Source organism: Sycon ciliatum, chromosome 10 (assembly GCF_964019385.1).
Source record: "Sycon ciliatum chromosome 10, ocSycCili1.1, whole genome shotgun sequence".
Classification (NCBI taxonomy): Eukaryota; Metazoa; Porifera; class Calcarea; order Leucosolenida; family Sycettidae; genus Sycon; species Sycon ciliatum.
The window spans coordinates 23,838,602-23,850,641 of record NC_088652.1 but is presented as its reverse complement, the minus strand read 5'-3'; the positions used below and the strand labels follow the sequence as shown (position 1 = coordinate 23,850,641).

The following is a 12,040-nucleotide window of genomic DNA, read 5'->3' as shown; positions in this document are numbered from 1 at the left end:
ACAGCAGATGTCATGCTGAGTTAATCACTAAGTGGTGCACGAACAAAGACGCTCTAATCCTCATATCTGCTCCGTGACCGAAACGTGCTACTTTGGTCTTGCATACGCTCATGTCATGTGATTCCTGAAGAGCACTTTAAGTAGTTTACCACTGTCCAGTATGATTTCTGGCCTGCCTCCTGAACGGAGCAGAGACTAGGCCTATGCGGATAATGCCGGCAGAAAAATTGGTAGAATTCGGTACTTTTTCTGGTAAGTTTCATGCATGTTTGGTATGTGGATAAAGAAATGGAGCAGAATTCGAGGAATTGCCCGCCATAAGGTTTGTATGGTTCTGCCAATTTCACAGCTTTTCGAGCAGAATCAGCCACCTTTTCGACCATTATCCGCACACCCCTAGCAGAGGCATCAGCGGGATGCATGTAACTGTTACACAGCAGCACAGTAGCGAGAGGGCTATCTCGGTCGACATAAGTCAACGTGGATTAACTAGACTGCGAGTGGATGCGACAGCTAAAGGGATTGTGAAATGTGTAACAGTAATGTGACAGGTGCAGTGTTATGGCGAACAGGACCAGGACGGAGCAAGAACAAACAGAGCTAGAGGTAGAGTTTATGCAATTACATCATCAGTTCAGATGCTTTGGCAGAGTCGCGGGCCTAGCCGCACAGCGCGGCACTAGCCTCTCGTGCTGTGTACTTAGCGCCCGGAAACGTTACTCATCCCATGACGTCATTCGCACAACCTCTACAGCAATTCCTGCTTAGCCTGAGGTGCAACAGAAGAAGATGTCTGCCACGAATTTCTAAGTTTGTACGAGTGGGGCAGAATTTTCTCCCTACACGTCCTGAGTGAAATCCCCGAGCAAGTAGGACCACTCGAGCGAGCAGATAGCAAAGTTTAAAGCAAAGCGACATTCGTGCAACATTACCGGTAGGTACTTCATTAGTCAACCCACAAGGAGCTGTAATGCGGAGGAAGTAAAATGCCCAAATAGGTGTGGAAAAAGCCAACCTGGCAAGGAGGAAAGGTGTGGAAACTTTTAACAAGACACAGGATATTGATGCACTGAATGTCCATGTCCAAGCGAGTATGTGTGTCATTGCGTATGTGTGTGTGTGTGTGTGCGTGTGTGTATGTGTCACAGCGTGTGTTTGCCACTGCGTGTGTGTGTGTGTGAATGTGTATAATGTGTGTGCGTGCGTGTGTGTACGTGTATGTATGTATGTGCGTGCGTGCGCGTGTGTGTGTGTGTATGTGGGTGTTAGCCATGGAGAACAGCTGAGCTGACGTCTATATTTCAGCTTCCTATACGCATCCTGATAACGGCAGAGAAAGAAGCCACAGACATACATGACATTGCAAAGTGTTATGTCAGCCTGCAATTTTATGCTAGCTGCATAATTGAGGGCAATTGGAGTCTAAAACTGCGGGCACATTTCCTGGACTTCGAGAAAGGAGGTGGTGTGCCATCCGGAGTGAGGGTTGCCAAACGGAGCACCTGGAGCATTCTCCATGCGCCCGACGCGTACGCTGATCGTGTGATCTCCAGCTGGAATGTTAGTTGCGGCGCTTGAGGTCGACTCGCAGACGCCAGTCAGCACGGAGGGAATGTGATCATTGCCCCCGGGAACCTGGATCATACCGATGTCGAGCTTGGTGGGTTTGGTGCACTCCAAGTCGTCGATCACAAAGTACCACCTGACATGCCCGTTATACTCGCCTGTGCGAATGTTACTGGAGTAGGTGAGCTTCAGGACAGTGTTGGTCTGCTTCTTCCTGAAGGTCAGTGACGCAATCTGGCCTTCATCCTTCTCGTCGTGAATAGCGTAGCGGGTCTGATACTTATAGCCGAGAGTCCGCAGGTTGCAGCCACTGCCGAGAAACTGCAGTGTGTGATTGTGCACACCAGAAGTCAAGATGATTAATTTAAAATAAAAGATCAACTATACTCGGGCACTGCAACTCATTGAACCCGCACAATCTTGCTTCTACGAATTTGCTGCTCGACAGGCAGCGATTGACACAACTTTAGGGGAAAGAGTTACTCCGATGTACCTGAAATAAATTTCAAATGATGAGAAGAATTTGAAACTCGGACTTTCTGACTGTATATAGTATCCAGTTACAGTGATGGAGAGTTACTCTTAACTCGTATCCATATGTCCTTTTCCTTTCTAGATATTAAGAAGAATGAAAAGAGATCCCCGGCATAATCGCAGTATGCCTTCCAATAATCTCTCGCATTCTCTTTCTCATTTTTTCTTTCGATGTCCAGATATCTCTGTGTCTCCCTCTCTATAATTAGTCTGCCTTTTTCTGCCCTTGTGCGTACTTCAAGTATGTATGTGTAGGTGGGTCTATCTCTCTCGCTCTCTCTCCCTCTCTTTCTCTCTCTCTCTCTCTCTCTCTCTCTCTCTCTCTCTCTCTCTCTCTCTCTCTCTCTCGCTCGCTCGCTCTCTCTCTCTCTCTCTCTCTCTTTATCTCTCTCTCTCTCTCTCTCTCTCTCTCTCTCTCTCTCTCTCCTTGGATCTCTGCCTCTCACACAAACACACTCTCTGTCTGGGTGTGCCTTCCCTTCTCTCTATCCTTCCTGTAATGTTTACCACGATAGCTACAGCTGCAGCCACCACTACCATTACTCTCCGTTCTTGGGGCTTATGAGTTTCTCGTAAAAACCTCTACACAGTCACACATCTCCAAGAGCGGGCAGGCCGCGAATCCTGATATCGGTATTGTATCCCATTACCAACCTGGGTGCGATCCTGAAGGAGTTGCTCCAGCTCAGTAACCTTTTCCTGCAGACTGTTGAAACTGGTCAGAGAAGCGAGACGTGCTGCAGGTTGGGACAATGCAGAACATTCATGAATAAGGGCGACTTCTTACAGAACTCAGATGGTGAGTCAAGCAAAAAACACGGAAACAATTAATGTGGGCACAAGTTATACGATCGAGTCCACAAACTAAACCAGATTTTGAACAGTCAGACGTGCACAATCTAGCACAAAACGGACAAGGACTAGTGACACATTCCACGGCATGAAAGTCAGCTTGAGCACTGCAGGCCAGCATTCCATGAAGCCTTGGAATGTAGCTTGTGCTCAGCGATGTCGCTTACTCTACCTTCAAGTTCCCCTCTTTGGAATTACAGTCCATTTCAAAACTATAGACGCGTACCTAGGCAAAAACCGTTATGCCAGCATCTATACCACATAAAATCTGTGATCACTTTGTGCATAAATTTTTCCAAATTGGGCGTCTGTTATCCAATCCTTTAGGAACTACATATGAGAGTAATTGTGGAGCGATCCTGAGCAATATTCCGAAAACTATTCTCAAAAAGTTCCAGCCAAATTTGAAATATTTCAAAAACCCTACGCGTCTATAGTTTTGAAATGCACTGTAGCACTCCATGAACCTTCTTAGTTGGAAGGCATTTCGTTATCGCTATCGAGCAGTGCTCAAGCTGATATTCATGCTGGGCAATGTCTCAGTACTCCTTGTCAGTTATGTGCTACATTGTGCACGTTTGACTGTTTAAAATCTGGTTTAGTTGGTGGACTGGTTCGCACAACTTGTGCCCTCATTTTTCCATGTTGCACTTCTTACGGAATACATCTCAATGAACACGGGGAGATGGTGCATGACTTAGAAGGAAAACTGCTCACGAGCAATGTCTGCAGGGAGTGATGCGACGATACTGGATACACATAATTATAGCTGATTAAACGCTTTGATTGGGCGTATGCAGATGCGGTCACAGGAACTCTGTCTGCCTCCATTAGGCTCCAATATCCGGTTTATCATCATACTCGTTTACCTGGACGTGACTTCCATGATTTCACTCCCGCCCCCCGCCCCCTGCATCCAAACTGGATGCAAGAAGTTGTTTGTTTGTTTTGTTTGTTTGTATTTATTTTGATTCGCAAATTCAAACGGGCATAGAACCCAATAACATGAAAGCGAATATGAAAATTATAATGAGAATGAGAATTAAAATACTTAGATCTTCAGCGTAGAGTCAGCGGTACATCAGAGGGAGATCGGGTACAACAGAGGGAGATCGGGTACAACAGCAACAGAACATAAAAACAGAAGATTTCGCTTGTCTTCATCATCTACAGGGCACAGGTATAGGTGATTACCTGCATGCGAAACTGCCGAGCGTGATGGATGGCACGGATGTCGCTGGGGAGGGCATTCCATAATACAGCACCCTTGCAAGCAAAGCGCCCCCGCCCCGTAACCGAATGGGAAACTGGCACGCACAGGTGCCCTGGACGATCTATCGGCATTCATTGGTGGGTATGTGGGTACCCCCCCCCCCCCCCCCCCCCAATCACTCACCCACCCAGCCAGTCACGCACATACTAGACATGCACGAAGCAGTTCTCCTCCCTGGACTTACATGTCTCGCAGTAGTCGCCCATGTAATGCGAGTCACACTTGCATGCGTACGACTCCATATCTGGATGGGCCAGCTCGCATTGTCCGGCATTAAGGCAGGGTGAAAATTCCGTACATGCTTCCGAGCTTTGCACTGAACAGAGAGTACGACAAAACAATCAAGAACTCAGAGATCTTTGTATTGATATCATTATCTCATGGCACATCATGATGACGGCCAGTAAAACTGAGACAAGGGTGAAAGCCAACCACAGCAGTAAAACAGATGATAACATGATTATTAGGCGTCTGCCTGTTTTGGTTTCTCCACTATAAACAAAAGAATACTACTACTACTATAATATGGAAAGTCATAAATCACGAAAATATAATTCGACGGACAGACCATGTTTAGAACATACAATGAAACCTGTCTAAGGCGACCGCTCGAGGGACCTTCAAAGTGTGGTCTCTGTTACTAGGTGGTCTCCTTTTCCAGGGTCATTTGACTGGAAATAGCACCCCTTGGTCCTGGCTGCTGTGGTCGTCTGGGACAGGTGGTCGCCTTATCCGAGTGGTCGCCTTGACAGGTTTTACTGTGCTTGCGTAGAGAAGTGTACATGTATCCCTATGTTGCCTGATGTGTGGAACTGAACGTGATGCCGAGAATGGCAGCGAACTGCTGGTCTTGAATTGCTAGCCCCTGTCACACAGTGTAACACACTCTGCCTTGTCGACCTCCCTGCATTCTTAGTCTCATCACGCTCACTGCATGGATGATGCATCCTCCTAATCACTGCCTCTTACTTCAAAGTAAAAAAAAATTAAATTATCGTGTCCGTTCCCGAAGGGAACTCACGACGGCCACTAACACCCGATAAATCCTAGCGGCAGATGCAGCGCCTAACGGTGGGGTGAGTGGATAAGTCTCACAACCACTGGCATAGCAACGTACAGCGGGAGAAATTAACAGTTTTACATTTAACTGAAAGGATTGGAAGAACTTTTAGAATTCATAGAATCAGCCCGGGAAGTGGCTTTTGTTCGTTTCTACTGTATATCACCAGATGCATAGTCATTTCTGCTTTATCGCCTAATCATAATGACTAGCAGTGTCACGTTGTCACTATAATTATACATGTACATGTAAAGTAGACGTATTTGGTGGGACTGCCAACATTCTAATTACTAGTAACACGTGTTGGTAAGCAGGCGCGTGCCCCGTATGGGTTCCTGGGTGCCCAGAACCCCCCCCCCCCTTTCGCTCAAAATGCAGGATTTTGGTTCATTTTTTGAACATTTTCCCGGGGGAGGCCGCCCGGAACCCCCTCCTTGAAGGGCACCGGCGCACGTGCCTGGTAAGTAGACTCACGTAAGCACTGCTGAAGATCATGTGCATGGGTCGTGCCCGAAGACGACAGAAGGAACTCGAGGACACCTTCAGGAGTGGCGATCATCGACTCCTCCGTGAGCCCGGCGTCGAGCAGGCGCTGCTCGTACTGCAGTGCAGTGCTGTGCGGAATACCAGCCTTGAGCATTCGCTTTACCATACAGCTATCGCCAGCTATCAGACAACACGCAATCATATCCGAAACACAACACAAACAAACACAGTGAAACTCAGTATTAAACGTACGGTGACAACAGGAAAAGAAGAAGGGGATGAAGATTTCATTGTAACTCCTAGTTTCGTGCACAAGGCGATCGCGAACGCACGTATGTACATGACATAGTACATGTACATGTAGGTTCACTTTCGCATGTCCATGTACATGTTATATGTACACGTCGTGTATACAAATAATAATACGTATTCAAGTGGTTTGCTTCAGTGTCCGAAGAGTGCTCAATAGTACCCATGTAGGGCAGAGCCTTGTACACAAGAGAGAGATTGGAAGCTTAGAGTTGTAACAAAGCTTCCAATCTCTCTCTCTCTTGTGTACGAATAATAATTCTTTAAATTTTGCTTCACCTTCTTTCACTTTTATTTGTCCATATAAGATTAGTTCAAGTAGTTCCCATTCCATTGTTACGTAGATTCACTGATGATTGTAAAAAGAAAAAGTTCTGAACGACTCCTCTCTTTCCCTTCCTTGTGTGCCTTGCGATAATCGTACAACATTTTACACATACATGTCGACATTATATGAAATGCTTACTGTGCAATTAGTTGTCTTTGTAGCTATATTTTAAATTTTTACTCGGTTTTCGAGAGACATTCATCAGGGAAATATGTCTCAACAGTGAAATCTAGCAATGAGCAACAACATTATACGTGTAGAGGTACTGGGAATATAGAGTGTGAAAAATTATAGGAGATAAGAAGGTGAGGTGTGAAAGGTTCGAGTAAGTGTGAGCCAATAGAGAGGTTAAGATGCACGTTATTTCTGACGTGACGCGAAAGTTCAGCTCGCGTTGTTTGCTCACACGTCGAAAAATCAACGCGAGTGACCTGCTGCTCACGTCGAAATTTGGAGTTTTACGCCAAATTTGACGTGAAATTGCGCGTCACGTCGGAAATAACGTGCATCTTAAGTTAACCTCTCTAATAACTTACTTGTAGTAGTAGGGATGGGTGAAGAGAAGAGATGAAAATGAGGAGTTGAGAAATAGGCAAGGTGAAGATGTACATGTACGTCTCTTGAAAATCGATTAGGAAATACATTGCCTGGTAATACCGTGGTATGGCATGAGCTGATTGTTTAGTAACTGGTTGTGTTTTAAAAGTGAACATTGTGGCGTAACTTGTCGTTCCTTGGTCCATTTTCTTTTCTATAAATGTATTACCGGTACTCAAAGTCTATTCTTAACTCAGACGCAGCAACGAATTCGGCCATTTGAAACTAATTTTAACTGCACGCCTCTCCACACAGCGCTCTTGGCTCGTATTCATAACACAAGATTTCACAGTGCGGAAATTCGCTCTTGGATAGATGCTATAATAGCCTCCAGAATCCAGACCGCTGTTTCGCTCATTGAGAGCTCCTCAGTGGAGGACTGGAGGTAGATAACGAATGAATAGCAGATGGGGGAGTGATTATATTTATAGGGTAAAGGAGGTGCAATTGCGCCCTTTCTACGTAGAAAGGTGGCATACCCAATCAGAATAATGTTAAAAAATATGCAGAATTTTGAAATTTCCAATCGACTCTCAAAGGGTTAAGTACTGCGACAATCATGACTAGAGACTAAAGGATTGTTCACTGTGGATTTGCTACTACGAAACGAACGCATTTTTGTTTGTTTCTTTCTTTCTTTCTTGGTATATTTTATTTGAATTCGCAAATCGAAACGAGCACAAATGCTCAATGACAAGGCAGTGAATATGTTTTAAAGCCTGCACCGCCGTCTTACACACGCACCCTCATCATCACCCAAATTCCCACCACTCAGCTCACCTTCTCCCTCACTACCCGTACCAACACCTTCCTCGTTGTCCGCACCGGTTTGATCCTCTTCCCCGTCCACTTCTTCCGCTTTGTCCAGTTCGTCACTATCTAAATCAATATAATCTCCAACTTTGGAGCTACCTGCAAAATCAACAGCAAACACGGCAACAACAACGATCACCAGCTTACATCCAACAACACAACTTTAACTAATCCACATTACACTGTAAAAGGCAGCTAATAACAGAGCACGCACGTACATGTACATGTAGATCAACAGCAGATTACAACTTACAACAGTACCTGTGCATTCACTGTAACACATGCAATCCCAACAAACCGAGAGCGCGACAACCGGAGCGACGGCAGCGGGAGCTGCAGCTTGTGTTGACGGTAATCAGGGAGTAGATAATTATTGTACAGTAAAACCTGGTTTAAGCGACCACCCCACGGTGCAAGCAAGAGCGGTCATTAAAGCCAGGTGGTCTTTAGAACCAGTTCCCATAGTGTCTGTGTGGAACTGTCGGTGCATGGAAAAACGGCCGTTAAGAGCAGGTGGTCGCTAAGCACAGAGGTCGCTTACACCAGGTCTTACGGTGATGGCGGGACGCAGGACGAAGTGGACAGGCAGGATAGTCAAATCGGTCCCCCCCCCCATCACACACACACACACACACACACACACACACACCCTTTGCTATCATATTATCATTAATTGGGCTATGACCCCATTTGACGTCCTTGCTGTATTTTCATCATGTGTTTTACCAGTTTCCGTCTTTGCTAATTCGTTTCAAATTCAATGTATCCCTTAGTTGTCGTCACCCGTCCTCTATAGTTTTACCTCGTTCTGGCGCCCATTTCCTTAAATCCCCTCTCTTCAGTTTATCTGTGGAATGGAACAAACTTCCAGAACACATCCGCTGCGTTCAGTCCTCTGTCAATTTTCGCATTGCTCTAAAGGCTCATTACTCTCAGCATAGATATTCTCTGACTGGAATTCCGAACTTTTCCGTTTGAGAATTTTTTTTTCCTTGAAATTAATCCTTGCTGGTTTTTTTTCATCTAAATGTCCCGCTATTATCTGCAGAGGTGATTTCTTCCCTCGTCGATTTCTTTCCTGCTTTTATACCTCGATATTTAGGTACTTGTTTCCCTTCTTCCCATGCTTCATCTTCCACTCTCCTCTCCCCATTTCCCCATTTTTCTTGCGATATTTATGTGGGAGACTTCCGTGATAAGCATCCATTTGCTTTTGGAGAATCCTTTTAAATAAATACAATACAAAATACAAAAATACTTTGCGAAGTAAAATGAAGAACACCATACACTATGATTCACCTCAGACCCTAATCTACCATCTGTAAGTACACTGTAACGCTTAGAGCCATTGGCATTGGGCCATTACAGCCGTCAAGACCATTCAGAGGGTGGCCAGGATGCATGCATAGTATTACAGTGGATGGGTAAACTAGAGTATTGCATTGGAGTCATGCATATAGTGGATTATTACATTGGAGTCTTTCAATCTTCACAGTATTTTATTAACACACTCTAAACAGATCGCCAGGTAAAATTTAATGATATAATTATATGGAGACATTCAAAGAGGGATCGAAGAACTTAAAGGGGAACTGTCACCAAAAATTTTCTTTGTCTTATCTTGTAGTTCTTTGGCTCCTGATCACGATGGTGTTATTCGTTTTTCTCTGCGATGACTGGAAGTGGGTGAAAACTTGGAAAGAAGGTGCCCAAAATTGTCCCGAAGTACCGAGTGACGTCACGCCGGACTTGACCTCCACGCGTACATTCATCGTCAAAAACGAAGTCCAGCCCGTGTGCTCGTCGATCGAGCCAACTGTTCGATGTACGGTGCACGCTTGCCTTCTGAACTCGGACACTCGATGTGTACTGTTGTACACAATGAGAACGCCAAAAAGGGACAAAATAAACAAAACTTTTCAAAAGTCGACTGCAGTTTGTCGCACTGGTACTTCCTCCACGACGCTCCAGCTCTTTGTTTTATTTGTGATTACGAAGGAGTGGAAGGATGTTTGTTTGCTGTTAGTGTGACACACATACCTCGTACTTGAAAATTATGTCGTTGTATCGAAGGTGGCGATGTTGCCCACCCGGCTCTGAAATGAAAGACGTCGGAGTTCGTCATCTGCATCTTCAGCAACATCGCCAGATGAATCGCCTTCACGTAACTACATTGCGTTCCTTTGGGGCTCGGGTTAGTGGTGTTATCGCCGGCCGGATGAGTATTGTTTTCTGCATACGCACTCATCATCGTGTTGTTCCTCACACGAAAAGTTCAAAACAACGACGTACTTCCGTGCTCACAAAATAAAACTTAGATCTTCGCGGAAGAAGTCAAAAAGGTGAAAGCTCAGCTGCTTTTTATTTTGATTTGGCTGTGTAGCTGCACGGGGGTCTCTGCCTCTTTGGCATTCTCCTTCGGTACGACGTACCCATCTGTGTTACAGTTCAAAAGGCACACGTGCACCGTACATTGGAACAGCTAGCTCGATCGACGAGCACACGGGCTGGACTTCGTTTTGGACGATGAATGTACGCGTGGAGGTCAAGTCCGGCGTGACGTCACTCGGTACTTCGGGACAATTTTGGGCACCTTCTTTTCAAGTTTTCACCCACTTCCAGCCATCGCAGACAAAAACGGATCACACCATCGTGATCAGGAGCCAAAGAACTACAAGATAAGACAAAGAAAATTGTTGGTGACAGTTCCCCTTTAACTGTTAAATTTAGCATGAATGCAACGCTGAATAGATTGACGCAACACTCGTTTCAAGCCGCGCGTGCCAGCTACCCGCACATGTTTATTTTATATGTTTACCGTGAACACAGCCTTGCTGAGGTACATGTGGAGAACAATGCTCTAACACGTGTACAGCAATGATGGGATTTCTGTTACGTACCATTAACCATGTGACCGGACACCAGCAGAAGCACGGCGAACGCCAGGCAGGCAAGGGACAGAGGAGCCAGCTGATGTGCCATGCTTGAACTCGCTGCAAGATGATGCAATGCACGAAGAGGGCGTCCTGCTGAAACGGGCAGTGAAAATCAAAGTACTCTTGCTTCGTCTTCCCTCGCTTCCTATAGCAATGGTACTCAGTTTTCTCTTTTATAGCCGTCCAGGGATGCGATTGCTTCCCTTTTGTTACCTTGCAGAGAATAGGGAATCTGATTTCAACGCGCAGTACAGCTCGTGCTTTATCGAGCCATATTTCATCTTTTATTCTATCGCCATCAAAATATTGGGCATCAATGCCCATTTGGTTTGTGCGGTAAAATAGAAACTTCAAACGATGTAAAGTGCAAAGCACTCCACTTCAGCGACATTGACAGCAGATGTCATGCTGAGTCAATCGCTAAGTCACAGTAAGTGGTTCACGAACAAAGACGTTCAAATCATCACATCTGCTCCGTGGCCGAAACGTGCTATTTTGGTCTTGCATACGCGTCCATGGAGCTATGAAGCCTTGATCTCTGGTCGGTTGAGCTTAATGGGCCCCACCACCACACTCCATTATTCACCCCAGTGTCTAGAGATGTGGATTTTGCAGGAAAAATATTCGCTCATGTCGTGATTTCCGAAGAGCACTTTACCAATGTCCAATATGATTTCTGGCCTGCCTCCGTGTGCGTTAGGTTCCGCCGGATTATGTCGGTATATTATTAATTTGGTGATGTTGTTCTTTTCTATAAATTTATCCTTGGCTCTCCATCCGAGTCCATTCTTGGCGTTGTTGTTGTTGTTGTTGTTGTTGTTGTTGTTGTTGTTGTTGTTGTTGTTGTTGTTGTTGTTGTTGTTGTCGTCGTCGTTGTTGTTGTTGTTGTTGTTGTTGTTGTTGTTGTTGTCGTTGTTTCAAATCTTTATTCTCACGATTGTTGTTGTTGTTGTTGTTGTTTATTTACTTAGCAGATTCTAACGTGCAGGTTACCCAATAACAAGAAAGTGAAGAACAAGAAAAAATTATAAATGAAATAAAGGGCAAAACAAAATGAGTAATAGCTTTAAAAAAGAAGAAAAGGCCGGGTTGCACAGCCGTCTTCCTATTCTCCCTGAACGGAGCAGACACATTAGCCGGATATATGTCACTATTACACAGCAGCACAGTAGCATAAGAGCTATCTCGGTCGAAATCAGTGAACGTAGACAAACTAGACTAAGAGTGGATAATAATACTTCTTTTGAAGTAATACCACAGCACGCGTAATAATATAATTATGTGGG

The 12,040-nt window shown here is 45.1% G+C and overlaps 1 protein-coding gene across 1 annotated transcript; it reads right to left on the bottom strand.

Moving 5' to 3' along the window:
* Nucleotides 1-917: 917 nt before the first annotated feature.
* LOC135826040 (uncharacterized) lies at nt 918-10,920 on the bottom strand. The gene is made up of 6 exons (XM_065338673.1): nt 10,719-10,920; nt 7,786-7,917; nt 5,760-5,951; nt 4,410-4,541; nt 2,755-2,837; nt 918-1,887 (listed from the first exon to the last, which is right to left on the bottom strand). Exons 1-6 carry the CDS (start codon nt 10,798-10,800, stop codon nt 1,423-1,425), a joined length of 1,086 nt encoding a protein of 361 aa, XP_065194745.1. The 5' UTR covers nt 10,801-10,920; the 3' UTR covers nt 918-1,422.
* Between the last annotated feature and the right edge of the window lie 1,120 nt (nt 10,921-12,040).

What these genes read in the sequence shown, in the direction of transcription:
- LOC135826040 (XM_065338673.1), bottom strand. Translation starts at nt 10,800, where the DNA reads ATGGCACATCAGCTGGCTCCTCTGTCCCTTGCCTGCCTGGCGTTCGCC. An exon ending in TACGGGTAGTGAGGGAGAAG is followed by an intron (nt 5,952 to 7,785) that starts GTGAGCTGAGTG and finishes GTTGTCTGATAG; the next exon opens with CTGGCGATAGCTGTATGGTA. An exon ending in GGGCGACTACTGCGAGACAT is followed by an intron (nt 2,838 to 4,409) that starts GTAAGTCCAGGG and finishes CCCAACCTGCAG; the next exon opens with CACGTCTCGCTTCTCTGACC.